General features: G+C 43.8%; 1 protein-coding gene across 1 annotated transcript in view; it reads left to right on the top strand.

Annotated features, from left to right (window-relative positions):
• The first annotated feature begins 2,557 nt into the window (after nucleotides 1–2,557).
• The window catches only part of SYNPR (synaptoporin), a 141,641-nt gene continuing 124,162 nt past the window's right edge, over nucleotides 2,558–20,036 (top strand). The window contains exons 1-2 of the mRNA XM_081853882.1: nucleotides 2,558–2,931; nucleotides 3,056–3,121. Of these exons, the coding sequence (XP_081710008.1) occupies nucleotides 2,914–2,931; nucleotides 3,056–3,121 (84 nt within the window). The 5' untranslated portion in view covers nucleotides 2,558–2,913. The remainder of the gene's footprint in view (nucleotides 2,932–3,055; nucleotides 3,122–20,036) is intronic.

Here is a 20,036-nt window from a genome sequence, read left to right as displayed (position 1 = left end):
TGCAACAAATATAACCGGCAAAGTCCTCGTAACAAAGTTCTCATTTTTGTTCTTCTGCTTTGACAGCTCTTTGACAGCTGTCAAAACCTCTCCTTGTCTTCTCCCGGCGCTCTAACTAAAGCGCTCCCAGGTTCCGGGGGGGGGGGGTTGCTTTTTGATTAAATTCCACTTTTCTCCTCCAGCTCAATCTTATAATTTTCCATCGCGAAATTTCATAATTTTATCAAAATAGGGTTGCGCTCAATCTTAGATGTTAAGTCCTTTACTTTAGCTGCTCTACAACAGGGGGGGGGCTGACTTCCTTTTTACGCCTCCCCCGCTCGTTCCGAATTCTTTAAAAATTTCTCGCCTTTTTTAATCCAAGTTCCGATTACTCACGGGTTATGCTTTTAAGTCCAAATTTCCAATAGAAGAAGTCAGCACTCTCCGTCGAATGGCATGCGGCTTCGCTCGGCAGGGGAAGCGGAGGACTCAAAGCACCCCCCCCGTCACCCGCTCCGCAGCCTTTAAAAAGGCTCCTTTGCGGGTCGGGGGGGCTCAAAAGGTGCCAGCCGAGTCACCATGTCCATGGGTTTCAGCGCCCATGGTTTTTAGGGGTCCCCGCGTCGCCGGCGCGGTAGGACCCAGCCCCTGCCGAGCAGGCTCCCTCCGGAGCTCGGAGGGAGTCCGCCATTCGGCGATGGCGCCAACCCGGAAGTCAACCTGAAACTGTTCTTAACCTGAAGCACGACTTTAGCTAATGGGGCCTCCTGCTGCTGCCACGCCGCCGGAGCACAATTTCTGTTCTCATCCTGAAGCAAATTTCTTAACCTGAAGCACTATTTCCGGGTTAGTGGAGTCTGTAACCTGAAGTGTATGCAACCCGAGGTACCACTGTATTTTTAAAAAGTCTCATAAACATTGAGGTAGCAAAGATCAAGAAAGAAGGGGTGGGAGGATAGCTGTAGAAACAGAGGGATCAAGCAGAGTCATGGGGGGCAGGGTTTAAAATGCCGAAACTCTTCCATTACATGTATTTGCATTTTTATGACACCCAGAGCTTTACGTACACACCTCTGGGTTCTGTTTTTCTTCCTTGGGGTGGAGGAATAATGTCAGGAATTCCACTCTGTTGCTCCTCAGAAATGTGCCCCATCGAGAAGAGAGGCAGAGGCCTCACAGGAACCCTTCATGCCATGCCTCCTCTCATTTAGTTTTGCTTGAGGGGTAGAATAGCAGCCTCCTGCTTGCACCCCAGAGGAAGAATCCATTCGGGATTCAAGTGGCACACTTCCCAATGGTGTGTTCTAAATAAATGCACTCAAGAATGTCCCCTCGGTGCTTCAAGAAAGGCAGCAGCCAAGCTGGTGTGTTCAAAACAGTGCAGCATTTCAAGAGATGTGCGATGTTCCAGGATGTTTTATCTCGATATTGTGAGGAACGCTGCAAAAAACAACAGTGACTCTTTAATGAGGTTTTAGTTTCCATGAAGAGGAGCACATAATTAGAGGACTTTTAAGGCTCTAATTGGTGTGCTGCCAAAGAAGCATGCCATTGCCCAACACCTGTAAGTCACACTGTGCTAATCCTCATGCTGATCTCTGCCAGTCCAAAGAGTAGCACATCATCATTGCAGCCATAAAACCCTCAGACGACTTGGCTTTAGTTATCTCTTTGGCTTGCTTTCCACCCACTTCCTTATTCAGCCTAGTTCTCTGCATGTCTGCTTCCAGGGAAGCAAATCCCACTGGTGATCAATGAATGGTGCTGACTCCTAGACTGAGACAACCCCATTTACCCAGGTGCAAGCCCCGCTGAATTCAGTAAGACCTGCTTCTCATGGTAGGCATGGTTAGGATAGCACTGCACATTTACTGAGGATGTGTACAAACCTAGCACATATATGCTGGAAAGAAATCTAATTTATCTTAACTGAGAGAAAAATACATACACAGAGACAGGGCTAAACCACATACACGGTGTAGTAAACAAGTATTATCTGCATCCACTGCTCACCCTATTGCTTTCCCCCATTGCTTATTTCAGACTGTAAACTCCTTGGAGGCAGGGATTTATTTTTGCTTATGCCACTTGCACTCATGGCCTGTGCTGTCCCCCCTCCATTGCGTTCACTGGGGCTTACTCCCAAGTAAGAGGGGAAGGGCCATAGCTTAGGGGTAGAGGGTCCGCCTTGCAAGCAAAAGGTCCCGGGTTCAATCCCAGGCCTCTCCAGGTAGGGCTGGGAGACTTGACAGCCGCTGCCAGTCAGTGTAGGCATTACTGAGCAAGACGGGCCAGTGCTCTGACTCGGTATAAGGCGGCTTCTGAGGAGACGTAGGATCGGGCTACGAGTCCCACCTCGCGCGAGAGAGGGAGGGCGCAGCTCTTCCCTCGGCGGGAAGACGCCGACTGAAGCGAGCGCGCCGCTATTCGCAGGGACGCTGCGCGGGAAAAAACGCGCCGGAGTGGCAGCGCGTCCCCTCTCTTCAAAAAGTCCTCCTCCTGTTCTTATTTCTGCCTCCGCTTCGACATGCTGAGGAAGCGCGCCAGCACCGTCCAGAGGTTTGTGAGGGGAGAAGCGAGCGGCTGAAGCGTCCCCCTCCTCTCTCAAGCAGCGGCCCGGCCACCTCGCACTCGCTTCTTCAGGCGACTAAAGCGCGGCAGAGCGGCGAGCCCGGGCAGCCCACCCGACCTCCTCCTTCTCCTCTCCTTCCCTCCGCCCTGCGCGCTCGGCTCGGGCGTGGATGTTCGCTGGGAGCTCAGCTCTTCTGGGTTTTTCCCCCCGCCCGCCCGCCTCGCTCGCTCCAACCCGGGCTCCTCGGCTGCCTTGCTCGGCGCGGGCAAGCCGCCTAGAGCCTCTCCAGGGCGCTCCTTGCACCTGGACGCCGCCTCCTCCGGGGAAGCTGAAGTTTGCGCGCCAAAAGCCGGGCAGGGATGGAACCCGTTAACCAGGTAAGGGCGCCTGAGGGAGGGGGAAGCGCGCGCGCCGGGAGGCTTCGCCGCGGGGGTTGACACCCCTCCTGCCCTAACTCTGCCCTCACTAGCTTTTCTCTCTCTCCCCCCCCCCCCCCCCCAGCTCGCCTCCAAGGGAACCTTCCGGGCGCTGAAGGAGCCCCTGGCTTTCCTGAGGGTGCTGGAGTGGGTAAGTCGGACTGCCAGCTGGAAGAGGTGGAGAAGGGAGGGCGAGCGGAAGGGGTGGTGTTTGGGCTTGTGTGGGGCTGGATATCTATGAGTGAGGGGTGCCTGGGTCGGCTGTGGGGAAGCTGTGCCGGGCGTTGAAGGGAATGGCTGGACTCCCCTTGGTCTCAAGACAGTGGTTTCGGTGACTTCTTGAGCCTCTGCTGATTAGGGGAAGGGTGTCCCCTTTTTTGGGGGGGGGGGTCTTGCAAATCCAAACCCCTCTGGATCTCCACCAACTGCTTTTCCTTTCGAGGGTGGGAGCAGGAAAAACCCAGCTCCAGGTTTTTCTTCCCCTTCTGAGGTAGGAAGAGGAGTGCATTTTTTAGTTTGTTTTTAAGAGGGTTCTGGCATTCAAGTCCACCTAGAAAGGTTGCTAAGTGCTTGTTTTCTATTTAGGGAATAATAGCCCTCTCTGTTTTGCATTCACTTCTTCTGGCTTGATGAAACAGGTGTGTTTCCTTCTCCTCCTCCCCTCCCTCCCCACCCCCTTCAAGCTTCTGGTGAAGCCTGGCTAGGATTGTAAGTCCCTTGAGGAGGAACACATAGGCTGAAGAATTGGATTTGGGGTTAAGTGTGGGGAGGTGGAGAAAGACACCGTCTTGCTGCCTTTCCTTCCCCAGGATAGGAAATTGGGGAGGGAGATATGGCAGTGAGAGTTTCCCAAAGTGTAAACACAGGATGGAGTAGAGGCACATGTTCCTCCTAACAACCTGCTGGGGAAAGGAAAGAGGATGGGGGGGGGGAGGGCAGGCAAAATGTTTCAAAAGCTTCTCTCTATTCCTGTTATTCGTTATCCATTGCCCCTTTCTAAGGAGCCTATTTGGCCTCCCCACAAAAACCCTTGAGAAGGCCTGGCTTCTCCTTCCCCACTTTTTGAGCCAGCCCAGATGAATGGTATTTTAGATCCCAGCCCCCTCCACCTCCACCTCCCCAAACTCAAATTTGCTTGCTTTCTGCCTGGCTTCCTTTGGCTTCATCCACTCTGCTCATTTAAGTGCAAAAACGAAAGAACTGACGATATTTCCCCCTCCTTTCTATCAAACATTTCTCTCCCCCCCCCCCTCTAGTTGTTATGCATTTAGCAAACTAGTCTCTGGGCTTGAGCAGTAAATTGAGGCAGATAATTGGTTAGCGGAATAATGTCAGTGTTTGTTTCTCTGATCCTTATTCGGAGTGAAATCTGCAGGTCAAATGACATCCATTGCCAGTAGGTCTGAAGGAAGAGGAACAACCCATTTGAACGGAAAGTTCAGAGCCTGTCGTGGAAGATTAATCACATCCCCTCTAATGTTGAATGGCTAGCAAATTATGTAATATATATATATATATATATGAGTGTGTGGGGTGTGTGTTTTGATTCACACATATTATGAACTTGTACATTCGTCTGACGTTTAGTACACACATCTGACGTTTGCGTTGACATACACAAGCCCCTTGAAGAAGCGTTTTTTGTGATTCTTTTCTTCTGTGTGAGTTCAATGTTAAGTATGCTTGCATATGTACTTATGCCCATATTTCCCCATACGTTTTCCCTAGTTTGCTTTACAAATGGCTGTGTGAAACTTAGAATAGTTTTATATCTAACTCTTTCCTACGGAAATGTGTAAACAATGAGGGGAGTGCTGCCAATCTATTATTATTCCCCACCCCATTGCTTCTTGTGCATAAATTCATTTTATGTTTGTGGAATGCATAAGAAAGCTTTTAATAAAAAGTTTTAGCTGCTAATTAAATGCTCTGTAGGAACAGTCTTAACTGCTAAATGAAGTGTGCCATAGAAACAGTTCATCAGTTGATGGGAATGCCTGTTGGGCATGAATTATATGTTTTGAGCCTACCTTTTCTACACAGAAATGCTGTTTGAAGGAAATGTATGTTGCTGGGCTAAATACTGGCAGTTTGTATCTTTGCCTGTGAATACTGTATTTTAATAGTTATTACAGTGTCTCTATTTCAAGGATGGGGCAGAAGCTGAAAGGATGAAGTCATGTGGCCTATCTAAAGTCTGAAGAACACCCAAAACAGAGCAAAAACAACAACAACAACTCAGGGAGCAGGGAATCTAGCTGGTGGTGAAGGCTTGCTTCAGAAAACCAGTTGTTGGTGTAGAAAACTAGCTAGGCTACAAAATTCTGCATACTTTGGTTCCAAACAGTGTTGCAACTGGAGCCTAATGATGATGATGTGCTTGTTTCGTGCATCTTATCATCCAGCTAGACAATCACAGTGAAATACATTGAAGGCATGGAAATGGAGCTTTTGCTTTCTGCCCATAATTTAATTGTGTTGCTATATCATGTGTCTGCCTCTCTGTCTCTGCAGCACATGTGGTTGGATCTGTGTTTATTTTATAGCAAACCATGATACATTAGGTCACCTATGTCTGCTGAAGATTTTTGGATTATGTATATGGAATTTCACATTATCTAGGCAGGGTAGAAATAATCTAGTTGTGACTATCTATGATTGTCTTAGAGTCAGTTAGAAGAAGCTTGACGCTTTCTGTCATATGACCAGTATATCATTTTGTTTTATACGAAAGCCACAACATCTATGTACCATTGTTTATGCATACCACCCTCTGTGCTTCCTGAACTTTGCAATGAAACTTGAACTGGGGCCTTTTAAGGGAAGGGTGAGGCATTGTGGCAGGATGGAAGAGACTACCCAGACTTTGAAGAGAAAGTGCTTCTCCTTTCCCCACCCCCTCCTGCCCACCTCAAGGTTCTTCTGTTGCCTCCCTTTTTTTCAGCCAAGTCAAAGCAGAAATGTATGGAGCATTCAAAGGAAGATACAAAGAATGCTGTCCAGAGACTGCTATCAGCTTAATACGAGGATTGCACCACGTACACTTCCTTCTGCCAACTCAAACCTACAGATCTCTTGAGCTTTGAGCCAGAGGTGTAAAACACTTCAGGGACTGGACAGCATGACTCCATGAGGGTGCTTATGGGGTGGATTGCTGACCCACAAAGAGCTTGGCTTAAGGAATCGTAGAACTGTAGAGTTGGACGAGACACCAATGCAAGAAGGCAGCAGTCAGGGCTTTATGGTGCTATGGATTTTGACTCTTTAGTCTTTTCAGCCACATTAGTTTTAGAGGAGCTTTCTACAATTAATAGCATCATTGGCATCAAGTATCCATCAAGAATCACAGCGTTGTTCAGACTCGTGTAGGCTGACTATATAGCTTGACTCTCACCCAATAGTCTGTCCCCTTGGACAGATTTTGATATTATGAAAAAAATCTTCAAAATTATGACTTTTAGGTAGGAAAGCGAAACATTATAATTCATTTTTCTTCCAAACTGATATGTTGCTGATTTCCTAGAGCAGTTTATGATAAAGCTACTAAAGCACAGTGTTTTCTGTTTTCTTAAATGCCCTTTTTATTGACTAATTGTCTAGTGATAACCAGCCAGTGACAAAACTCAGCTTGATTCAGCCTCAAACCTAGTTCCAAAGATGTAACCACATTATTCTCCTGGCAAAAGAAAAGAAAAAAAACCCCAAAGAGTTTTGTGGCATCTTCTTGTTTTGTCCCCCCCCCCCCAGCATCTCACATCCATATTTGGATATATGCCTCTTCATAGAATCATAGAATCATAGAGTTGGAAGAGACCACAAGGGCCATCGAGTCCAACCCCCTGCCAAGCAGGAAACACCATCAGAGCACTCCTGACATATGGTTGTCAAGCCTCTGCTTAAAGACCTCCAAAGAAGGAGAACTCTTCAAGTTCTCTCCATTGCTTTCTGCTGTTTGCTCCTTGCATCCGCATAAGCCTTGCTGTTAGTTTCAGATCATCTGCCTGTGGTTCCGCCTTGGTCTTTTGAAATTGTAGGCTCTCCATGCTAACCCTGCTTTAGTCCATTGGCCTAAATTGCCCCTTGTAACATGTCCTGCCTTATGTCCAACTTCAACTTCATGGCATTCACCACTCCATCCATAACTTCTGGTCTCTGTCATATCCAGTTACTAGCTTTTCTGTCTTTTATATTCCTGACATTAAACATTCCATGGTACATTGTGTTGTATTCTTAAGCTGTTCATGTTTCTCTGTGTCATGGTCCAAGTCTTCTCTCCAAAACACATCACATGTAATACATTATTTTAGTCTTGGCTGTGGGTTAAACCACAGAGCCTAGGGCTTGCCAATCAGAAGGTCGGCGGCTCGAATCCCCGCGATGGGGTGAGCTCACGTTGCTTGGTCCCTGCTCCTGCCAACCTAGCAGTTCGAAAGCATGTCAAAGTGCAAGTAGATAAATAGATACCGCTCCAGCAGGAAGGTAAACGGCGTTTCCGTGCACTGCTTTGGTTTGCCAGAAGTGGCTTAGTCATGCTGGCCGCATGACCCGGAAGCTGTACGCCAGCTCCCTCAGCCAATAAAGCGAGATGAGCGCTGCAACCCCAGAGTCGGTCACAACTGGACCTAATGGTCAGGGGTACCTTTACCTTTAGGTTCATCTTCAGTCTTACCTTTTTTGATACTTCGTTTAGTTCTTCCAACATTTTTTTATAGTTCTTGTTGACCTTTGGCTATTGCAACTATATCTTCTGCATATCATAGACAATTTAGATATCTTCCATTGATGTTGATTCCATTCTGGCCTCTTAAAGGCTAACAAATATCTTATGCCTTTTGTGGATCAAAGTTTACCCCATAAAATGCAGGAAATGCTATGAGTTGCAGGTATACATACTGTATACTTGAATATATACCAACCAACTCAGGATAACACTTCATGCATCTAATAAACTGGACTGTAATCCATGAAAGCTTATGCTATAATAAATTTGTAAATAAATAAATAAATAAATAAATAAATACATTTGTGCATCTTTAAAGTTCCATAGGACTCTTTGTCACTTTTGCAGCAAACCTAAACACACTGGCCAGTGTGTGTATTCCTCTGAACATAGTGGAACTAAAAAAAGGAAACACTTAGGGTGACACAAGCATCCTTGCCACATAATAGGTTTAAAATCTCACATCTCCTTTTCTTGCACTTAATGCTCCATATGAGTTGTCATTTAAAACTTAAAATAGGAAACAGCAACCTTCTGCTCATTTTGTTTTTGTTGTGGCAAATTCTACACCAGTTTGCATCCATTGACACATATGCTCAGAACAGTCCAATTATGCCCCCTTAATTGCCAGATTTACAGCTGTTTCCTTTCGAGTGTTTAATGGCATGCAATATGACCAGTTTCTCTCCCTCTTAAAATAAATAAAGTGCTGATTGCAATGGAATCAATCTGTTTTTAACTACTCTTACTAATAGTGGTGTGTTCTTGGCTGATGCTACCATGCAAAGATTTGAAGTGTTTGTTCACTGTTTTTCATGCAAGGAGACTTGATACTGGAGTGTCTAATAAAGTTCTCAGTTTTGACATCTTTTCAATAGTATGTTGAGCTACAGTACTATGTTTCCTGCAGTGTCTCAAAACAATTCTGTTACTACAAGGGGAAGCCCACATGGTGCTTTCCTGATGTTTGTTGGACTCCAACGCCCATCATCCCTGACCATTGGCCATACTGGCTGAGGCTGATGGGAGTTGGAGTCCATCAAATATCTGGAAGTAGATGGCTACCCTTGAGTTACTGTGCTGCAGACAGTGTATCTCGCTGCCAGCAGCAAGGTGTAAACCCTGAAGTGATCTCACATATTCATAATGTTTGAATATTCATTCTTTGGTGACCAGAGTGGTGTCATGATGGTTTGAGTTTGACTATTTCAATAAATTGTGTTAAGCTTTTTATAGCATTGTGTTTTAATTGTTGTAGCCCTCCCTGGCTCTTTCATATGAACAACAGGTAATAAGACAACAGCAGCAACAAGTAAGAAGAGCATTATTCATAGTCTGTGTTCTTGTGGTTGAGGAAGTTCTACCTCTTTCCTCCCTTTACATCCAAGGCTGTACCCAGGTGCCCCACGCAGCCTATTCAGGGGCCCTGGATAAGGCTGACCCTGGCCCAACTTGGAGACCTCTCAACCTGTATTGTCATGGGAATAACCACACAATTGGTAACATTTACATGGAAAGGGAGGGGGAGTCTTGATAGATTACTTAATTTATGGATGGTCAGTGCAATCACTTTGAAGTGTCCTCTTCTCTCAGATAGAATTCATAAGGTTTTGTGCTTTACCAGGTTACAATACTGGGGCTAATCTTGCAAGTAGGAAGGTAGCTAGGGCAACAGTGGAAGAAGACTCACACCAAACTCAACCAACCACATCTTAAAGGCCATTTTCCTGTTCATTCTATGATGGTGGCAAAGAAGTTACTGTTTTCTATCACCATCCCATCTGTTCAGTGTTGTGCAGTGGAATTCCCCCATGTGATGAGGGACTCAACTGAAATCAGTCTTGCCAGAGAGAGAGAGTCTCTGAGTTCCAGCACCTCTTTGTTGCATTACGGCAGCTCTGTAGAGCGGTGGGAATCACTGAATTCTTCTGAGTTAAACAGCTATCACCTGATCCAACACATTTTGGGTTGGGGGGAGCAAGGGGAGTGTATGGGTGGTGGTGGCACAGCTCCAGAGATTCTTGGATGGAATTGATTACTTAGATTCTTTCTCATATGGCCTTTGGACTTGTTTGAGGACTGAAATGGCCTTTGTTGACCCACTGGATGACTTGAAAGGGAGATTGTTGGTGAGTGTGACCCTCTTGGTTCTTCTTTTCAACTTACGATCCTAGGGAGAAAATGGAAACCCTGGACTACTGTTTTTGAGAAGTACTGGGGTATAACAAGCTAAAACTCAATTCAGAAAAGACAGAAGTACTTGTGGATGGGCCACCCATTTCAGGTTTAGGAGCCTATAGTTTGGAGGTGCTCCTTGACATGGTGTTGCTGCTGAATGTGCAGGTTTTGAGGAGCATATTTTCATGACTTCAGCTGGTACATCACTTACAGTCTTACCTGATGAAAGACGACCTTGCCCCCACTCACTCACTCATTCCTTAGGTACCTCTAGGTTAGACTATTGTAATGTGTTCTAGATAGGGCTTCCCTTGTAAAAGGTGTAAAAGCACCTGCCATTAGTGTAAAATGCTGTTGCCCAGGGTCTTGACTGGAATGAGGTGAGAATAACATATTATTCCATTTTCTTTGATCTTCTCTGTGTGCCAGCTTGTTTCCAGACTCAATTCAAGATCCTAGCTTTTACCTTTAAGTGCCTAAATATCAAGGTGATGTTCCCTCTTCGCAGTAACACTCCAGTACACTCAGCGTGATATTTACAGTCTCTATTACATATATTCAAAAGAACAGCTACAGTTCAAAATCATGCATCCGAACCTATCAAGTCAGATTCAGGGAGTGGCTTCTTTCAATTCCGGCGCCAACAAAGTAGGCGTGGAAATCTCATGAGACGTCTATGATCTTTACGTTTCATTTCTCTCCTTGCCTGTGCTGATGTGAATGCTCCCCCCCTTTCTGAGTCTGAACTTCCTTCTCCCAGCGTTGGTGGGTTATAGGGCTCTTCACCATCTCTGACCCCCTGCTCCGCCTGACTACTCTCCGCCAGGGGCGCCGACTTATAAAAAATATTGGGGGGGCCCAAGACCTCCAAACCGCTGCTGCTGGGGGAACGAAAGGGGCGAGCCCCGGGCTGCCCCAACCTTAAGTGAACCTGTGAGGGCCCGCCCTTTGCGGCAGCCGATTGGCTGCCGCCGTGGGCGGTGAATATTAATGAGCTAGGGGGAATCCCCGCTTCTCGCGGGGCTGACGCCAGCCCCGTGAGATTGTTGATGGGTCGAGATCGGGAGTGGTTTTGTTTTAACTCATTACTGAATGTATTTTAAAAGGTAACTATCGTCAAACAAGGGAAAAAAAAATACCAACATAATTTTGTGATTTTACAAAGCGTAATATAACTAATAATTTTCCATTTGCTCTATTTATCATTTGAGGCCCTGACTTGCTCTCCTTAGCTGTCTGAGACCTACTGGATGGCAACAAGGAACAGGGTTCTGGTGTGTTCTTGGGGTGGCAACACCTATCCTATGGAACACCTTTCTGGTTGAGATGAGACTCTTAATCTCAGGGTTGTGCATTTGAGCCCCACATTGGGCAAAAGATTCCTGCGTTACAGGGCGTTGGACTAGATGATCCTTGTGGTCCCTTCCAGCTTTATGGTTCTGTGATTCTATGATTTTCAGCATTTGGTTAAAATGTAGCTGTTTAGAATGGAGTTCAACCGAAGGACATTTCTCTCCTTGTTATATTAGGGTTGTTTCCTTTTCTGTGCATTCAGTTGCGGCTTTTGAGGCTGCTTGGGGAGAGACATGAGTTGTCTTGTGAATTTGGTTTCTATTGTTTGTATATTGCACTGTTTATGTAAGCCACTTCAAAGGGTTCTTTAAAAAAAGTTTTAAAGATTAATAAATAAATAAGTTCAAAATATGCATGAGAAGACAAATATTTTGAATGGGTCCTGGCTGTGTAAACAGAGTACACCATATGACATTATTTTCCCATCACATGAATCTCTGATGGACAGTGGGACCAAAATTTAAAAAAAGAAATGTCACTCAGCCGGGTGGTGTTCAAGTCTGTGCTTGTGGTGTGGCTTTTTATCATAGTGCATGAACTTGCCCCAAAGCTGCTATAAGCCAAAGACACACAGAATTCACTTGTGTGCAAAGTAAGTGTAGTAGACAAGCAAGCTACACAGGTGTGGCAAAAGTTGGTAGCAGGACAATGAGACACACACCCCATTTCTGAAGCAAAGTGTGAGACCTTCCACCTCCTTATCTCATAGATTATTCATGCTGATTTACACAATTGCCCTGACTAATAATAAAGACATTGTCACCAGGATTAGGAAGAGAGGTATGATTTGGGGTAAACATGTTTTTTTCAGTAGCTATTGGTATTATTCCTTCAGTTTGAGTTGAGTTTTTTGCTTGTAAAAGGATATACTCAGGCATTGTGAATTTCATTTGGTAAAGTGGAGTTTTGTTGCTTTTTTAAAAAAACTTTTATTTACAGTACAACCCCGTGAACTTTTACTTGGAAATAAGTGTGCATCAGCTGGGAGCCCTAGAAATGCGTTGTTTTCTTTAGAAGTTACTCTTTCTTCCTAAGCCTTGAAATATCAGTTTTACTAATTTTTAAATAGTTTATTTCCCCGCTCGAACAATACCTGACTGGCATGCAGCTTCTGTTTTGAATTGCTGTCTTGGTAGAAAACATTAAACAAACACAAAACAGGCAGAGGGCAGTTAGTGGATCAATCCTTGGTTTCCTTTCATCTGGAGAAAACATCTTTCCTTTTCAGTGTTGCTTTCGTTCTGTTCTTTCTGTTCCTCTCACCCTCCTTAACAGGCATTTCACTTTATCTTGAGGCAGAAATTGCAAAACTCTTTAATGTACAGATAATGCTAGTGCTCTGTATTTATCTCTCCATCTGTAGCTGGAACTTATTTTCAAGCCTTACCATGGCAGTCTTCAGATAATCAAAGCTGATAAGCCTCAATTTTCAACATACATCAGCATAAGTAATGGGAGAATGAGGGCAAAACAGGAACACAAATGCACTGTTTGGGTCAATGTAAGTTGGAAAGAGCAAACATTCCAGACAACAAAAACAAAATTGGTTGGAAAAGATTCAGGGCTATATTTTTGTTGTATTCTGCAATTAAATGTATCACATCTAGGGCTGAGTATGTACTGAATGGGGAAAAGCATGTCCAGAAACTTTAGCTGGTCCAGAGTGGCACTCTGAGAGTGACTCAACATTTGGGTGGGACAGACAGAGGTCTAGGCCTGTTTTGTTTTCATTGAGTACATATTTGTTTTCAGACCAATTCGGGGGGGCTAGCTTAATCCTAAATTATTTAATTTATTAGATATCTAAAGGACCATCTCATCACATGTATGCAGTCTTGTAGATGCAGGTCAACATCAGAATTCTTTGTGCCTCTGCATCACCAGTGAGTTTAGCAGGTTGGCACTTAGAGGCATGAGCTTCTTAGCTGTATCCCTTCATCAACATCTATTTCATCAATGTTTTTATTTCACTGTATTGCCAGTACATGGCTATTTCTAGAGGGTCTATGGGGACTGCTTCTATTGTTTTTTAACTTGAATATCGTTTTCCACTTTGGTGTGTGTGTGTGTATATGTATATATATATATATGTATGTATGTATGGAAAGGCAGGATATAACTATTTTAATAAATTGATTAAATGCAGCACTTACTGTTTTTACAAAGATGTTTGCAGTGTCAAAATATGATGATGATGATGATGATTTTGATGATTCCTCCCAGCCTTCTTTGTAGAATATTAGTATATTTGTTAAATCAGACTTTGATATTTGATATTACTTTGATATTTTGTAGCCAAATATGATTGTGTTAATCTACATTCTTTTTTGTGAAACAGTGTCAGGAATGTGAATGTGACACCCTGTTTACTATGTGATCCCTGATGGGATGGATTACCCTACCCTATTGGGAATTGAGTTTGAGTAGTTCATGTATATTCTTAGCGGTTTTGTAAGCTGCTCTGAGAGCCATTTTTTAGAAGGGTGGGGTATAAATGCTATACTAGCAGCAGCTATAGTGTTTGCTATGGTATATTTAATGCACCTTTTCAATAGAATGGAACAATCTTATTTCCCTTCCACCTGATGCTGACTTGGAGTGGCTAAGCCTCAATGTCTTCTGCTTTTGTTCAGTTTGTATGTGTTTATGTTTGAGTAAGCCCAAAGAGTACATAAGGTGCTCTGCACTGCTGTAAAATACTTACATGTCTTGTCATAAAATGAAGCTGCTTACAGATCTATCTTTCCTTGAGTGCTTATTTGACAGCAGTACCTGTTTGGAAACCTTAATAAGCAAAGAGAGGATATGATGCTTTTACTTAACATTCTATTCATATATCCCCCCCCCCCGCCCTCCAGCAATTCTGTTTTCAATAGGTCCTATAAGGCACACAGGCTTTATGCTGCATCCAGGCTATAACAAAACCCACTCTTCTGTCTGTTGTCCCAATGTACTTTCACACATCTCTGCAGTTATAGTAGCATGCAAAATAAGAAAGTACCAGCTTAACCTAACTTTTTGATCTGCTGGTGTGGGGTTCTGTCATCAGCTTAATTTGTTTTTGCTTTGTTTAGGCATGCTTTTCAATAAGAAGATACAAAGTTGAAAATGAATGAACTGCAGCTAAAATCTTATGTTCATTTTTCACATGGTCTAGTCCTCATCTGAAGACTGCAAACACAAAGCCATGCTTCCCCTGCCCGCCCCCCTAATATTCTTAAGAGGGTCTCTTCTCCAGTCTTCAGTGGATGGAAGCGGAGAGGCAGAAAATGGTCCTCCTTTCCTTCCACTCTGTAGTTTTAATCTGAAATCTTAGGCGAAACTGCTCCCGCTAATGAAATTCCTTGTCGCAAAACACACCTAGAACAATGCGAGTTTTGAATGCTGCAGGATATAATATTTGAATATTTAAAAATTTATCAAACGAAACTATAACTGGGAAACGGTTCTGACCAGCAGATTACTGGACTGTGCCTTAATTTCCCTAATTTCTGCAATTATGTAGGTAAATGCCCACATTTGCTCAACAGGTGACCTTGCTTCCTGTTCTGTAGACTCTGCCTCTTTCCATTATTAGAGGGCTGCATTGTGGAACCTACAATTTATTTTGAAGGCTTACAGCTGTGTCTCTTGGTGAGAACTGTAAGCAAACATTTGTTGCCCTTACCTGAGTCTCTAACCCATTGCATTTATATATTGTGTACTGTAACAAAAGTGAAGGGAGAACGGGTACCACTGCCGATGAGTCATCAGGTGCTGCTGCTCTGAATCTTTTTACCTTTGTGTTGTTTCACCAATAGACATTGCCATCATTTAAAGCCTGAGAATATATGCTTGCTTTTTCACATTTCAGTACTTCTTCACATTGCATATAATTAACTTAGGAAATTCACTATCACAAGGTGGTTAGATGGACACAAACTTGGGTGTCTTTAAAAGAGTTTAAAAAAAAAATTTAAAAATGCAGATAAAACCAGTAAACACTTTTCCTGGTCAAAGTCCATAGAGTTGTGTTGATCCCATAGAAGAAGACGACAGAGAGGCACACGAGACTCTTATCTGAACAAATTACTGTTGAAAATATATACAGTATAAGGTTTTCAGTGACCCAGATCTTCTTCCTCAGGCAGAATGTTTGAGGGAAGAAATGAGAAAATATTTAGATATTTCTGTGCAGAGACTCCCTGCTGTGCCTGGCTTATCCTATTGTCTGCAACCCTTTCAGTATTAAGATGAAGTTGATGCAGATCATGGTTAACTATATTAAATGTAGGACATATGCTGAAGCTTCAAGATATACAAAGGCTTCCTAGACCAAAGAAGTAAATAAAAATCTCCTTTTAGGTTTCCTTTTGGATCTGTTTGGCATTACTGGGTGCAGAGTTATGTCACACTAAGAGAATGCTGTAGTGGGAAAAGTTGGAGGGCGCCCACGAATTTTAAAAACTGGCATGAGTCCTGTGTCACCCTGAAGACTAACAACATTAGAATGTGACCTTGCATGGGCTTTAGCCTGCCAAAGTTATGCCACAATGCATTTGTGAAACTTAAAATGCCAGAAGATTCTTTGTTACATATTTTTTGTAGCAATGGATGGAGCACAGCTATTCCTTTAGAATTTGCAGATTCAAAGTTCATCAAGGATACGTACATAAAACTATTCTCTGATCATGACATTGCTAGCAGTTGTCTACACTTCCAGCTGAAAAGCAACTGAGAGGAAAGGCAAAGTGTCTGCATATTTCTGTCAGCTTGAACCTTTTTGGTACTTCTCTCCTGTTATCCCTTTTATACTTGTTTTGACTCAAGTGTGTCTCATGGACCCAACCTGGCTGAAGCACCTAAAGCTGCAAATATATTCAAACGTGCCTGGGAGGAAGTCCTGTTGAACAAAATGGGACTTGATTTTGAGTAAACAGGCATAGGGCTGCACTGTATATATTTTATTATTTTTGTTAAATTTGTATACCGCCCTTCATCTGCAGATCCCAAGGCAGTTCACAACAAAAAAATGCAATACAGTGGTATCTCAGGTTAAGAACTTAATTCGTTCCGGAGGTCCGTTCTTAACCTGAAACTGTTCTTAACCTGAAGCACCACTTTAGCTAATGGGGCCTCCTGCTGCTACAGACTCCTTCTGGGTTAGCGGAGTCTGTAACCTGAAGCGTCTATAACCCGAGGTGCCACTGTATAAAAACTACAAAATAAATAGTAAAAACAAGAATAACAACCAACCAATAATTCCCCCTCCCGAAACACATTTAAAAGGGCATTGGATGTTAATCAGCCCAAGGCCTGGTTGAAGAGGAACGTCTTTTGCCTGGTGCCTAAAGGCATGTAACGAAAGCGCCAGACAAGCCTCCCTAGAGAGAGCATTCCACGAGTGGGAAGCCATTGCAGAGAAGGCCCATTCTCATTTTGCCACCCTCTAGAACTCTTGTGGAGCGGACACATGAAGAAGGGCCTCAGAGGATGATCTCAGGGTCTGGGTATTGAGGTATTGCAGTCCTTAGACTTTTAAGGCTTTACAGGTCAAAACCAGCACTTTGAATTGGGCCTGGGATCTTGAGGGGGCATATGACAATTTCTTTTTCAAGGTTACTTTTCTAAAGCTCCTCCCTGCTCACACACAAATTGGCCACCCTGTCAAGTATGATCTAGTTGACATTCCTGCACTGTAGGCGGTTAGACTAGATGGCCCTCAGAGTCACTTCCAACTTGGCAGCTCTATGATTCTATGAATTTTTCTAGTTTGAAAATCTCATGAGAGAGTTGTTGAAGGGGAATGTTGCCTGTAGATCTCATGAAGGGTTATGATATAAAGGGGTTCACAAATGCATGTAAAGTTTGCTCTTATTGTTCTTCCCAGATCCCAGTGTCTGTGAGAGGGGGGGACAACAATATATGCTGCAAACAAGGCCAAACCTTGGTTTGCCCATGCTCAATATCTTGAAGTAGGGCATGCCACTGTGTAAGTTTATATGTCTCAATTGATAGGCCAAGATATTATCTATCATCTAGCTATCTAGCTATCTGTCTGTCTGTCTATCTATCTATCTATCTATCTATCTATCTATCTATCTATCTATATCTATCATCTATCTATCTCCCTTCCACTTCTCACTGTGGGGACTCACTGTGATTATTTGAGGAAGGACAAAAAATCAAAAATATATTTATGATATTGAAATAATATAGTGAACTCCACAGCTTTTATGGATGAGCACCATGGAGTTCCACGGTTTGTTTTTTCCAGCACCACGAATTAACTGTTCACATCCTCTAAGGACATTAGAACCTCCAAATCCCTTCCCTTCTTTTGGTCTATGGGAAATTTTGCTACAGGTCTGTGTTAAGAGCCCTGCCAATGAGCTCTGATTTATTAGTTGTTATGATTTGAATCCAGTAACCAAGGGTTCAGCAGGCAAAGCATAAGAAACAGAAATTTGCATTTGGATATGAGAGATCTGGCCTAAAGATCTACCACTCTAGGGATTCTAAAATACAAATGCTATGTTCTTCAGAGTTGGTGCACGGGCAGAGATGATGATGAAGATGATGATGATGAAGATATACTCCACCCATATGGCTGGGTTTCTCTTAATTAGAACAATGTATTAATATAAAGAATAGCGTGCAATGTATTTTCTAACCTTTTTTGTGCTCATTCCCTGCCTTTCAAAAGATTTTATACAAGACGATGGATTTCATGGGAATGTCAAACATTCATCCAGGTACAAATAGTCACAAAGTGTTTTGCAACAAAACGTCCATTTTGGTGTAGTAGAGAGGACCACCACCCCTTCCGCTTTCTCTAGACTTGCTGAATTAGGCATGCAGTACCAACTGTGGAATTGTGTTGCAATGTCTGTGGAAAAATCTGTGATGCCCATGTTTAATTTTAAAAATAATTGTATTCAACTTTTCCCCTCAATAAGTATTACCTGAAGTTCTGCGCATAGCAAATGGCCAGCTCTGCAGACTAGTGGAACTGTTGGCCTGTCAGTCTGATGTTTATTGCAGAAGAAATACCTGATGTAGCAGGCAATCCTGTAGAACACTGAGTTTGAAGTACATGATTGTAGACTTAAAGTACAGAGAAGGTGGGAGGGGAGGGGAGGGGAAGTGGAAGAAATGTCCTTCTAAATTTCCAAAAGAAAATTATTTGAGATCCTGTTTACCTAAGAGAAGGGTTTAAAGCAGTGCTTCACTGTGCATCTACATTTCAAAAGAATCTTTTTTCGGTGTTTTCTGTCCTTCCAAAATCCGCTTCTTTACTTGCTAAGTATTAACTGCAGCACTAATATGCATTTCTGCAGATGAAGCGAATCCATAATCTTCTTCTTTTTTTAAGTTGAAATTTTTACACTTTTCTAAATTCAGTACAAACTATGCGGTACAGTGCAAACTTATAAGAGTACAGCAGCAACAAAACAAGGAGGGGTTGTTAAAGGAAAGAAAGGTGGGGGGACACAGGAAAGTGAAATGAAAACCTAGTAATGCATGTCCAAGCATCGAACATACAGCAGATGCATAACAAAATGGAGAGCACAATATTCAAGAAATTGATGTTAGGAAGTTGCATGAGTTTATGTGTTGTGATTTTCCAGCAAAAGCACCCAGTGTGCAAACCAGGGCCAGTGAGGAGTGTGGTCTGGGGGAGGGTTCAATGAGTCCTAAAATTCTTCACCCCTTCCTTTGCTGATGCTAACAGATGTGGAAATGAATAGTATGGGGGTAGGGGGAATCGCAGCAGCAGGCTTCTCCACTGATCTAGGTGCATTAGCTTACCCTCCAACACTCCACTTGAAAAGAGGGATATTCTGTGGGGTGCCGTATGTGCAAATGATTCTCCATATATGTGGCCCTCCAAATGCTGTTGGGTTCCAACTCCCTTTAGCCCAAGGCAGTATGTCCACTGGGAGTTGGAGTCCGATAACATCTGCAGGGGCCACAGGGCCCCCCTCCTAGTGAAGATGCAAGTGGCAGAGGACCTTACTGCACGGCCTGCAGCGTGCCTGAGCCACGTGTCTCTCCTGGGAGTGACGTGGTGGCTTGGGGGCCTGCAGGCTCTGTGCTCCCTGAAACAGCAGTGTGGGACTTGAGTCTGACATCCGCCTCTCCCTCAGCCACCCTACAGCTGAGGGGAAGATGGCAGATAGGCTCCATGCAGCACGCCACGCCCCCATGGACAGCTCACCCCACCCTGGCTGCAGGATGCATGCACCGCACCCGGCAGCTACGCCACTGTCTAGAATGATTTCCCATCTGCATAAACCTGCATATATACAATATATATTCATGCAGACTGAATCTCCTGGTGGTATACACTATGGATGCGTGAGCTTATCTCCTTCCCCCAACCAACCCTACTGCAATTAAACCCCAGCTGGAGCCAAGTGCAAAATAGAGATTTTGATTGGAGGCCCATATGTACTTAGAATTAAGGAATAGTGCACCTTTGATAGCATCTCAGTCCAGGAATCTCTGCCCCACCACCCAGTACTAGAACGGAAACAATCCTTGCACACAAAAAACTGTTTCTGATTCCCACCCAACTCCACTTTCATCATTGCACAACCTAACTGGGGATGGGGAGAGTTCTTGCTATTATTAAATAACCAGCAGACAGAAATCCTTGGTGATCTACTGCAAACCACCCAGAGATCTAGTGTGTAGATCCCCGTCCACACACTATGAATGATATTCTTCTTAAATAAATTGATAGCTCGCTATTAAGAGAGACCTGCATCTGCAAATGAAGCACAAACCTTTCCCGCTCCCCCAACTGTCACCATTTCTCCCCAACTCACTG

This window comes from Podarcis erhardii (assembly GCF_964252035.2).
Source record: "Podarcis erhardii genome assembly, chromosome: 2".
Classification (NCBI taxonomy): Eukaryota; Metazoa; Chordata; class Lepidosauria; order Squamata; family Lacertidae; genus Podarcis; species Podarcis erhardii.
This window is presented reverse-complemented; position numbering and strand designations above follow the sequence as displayed.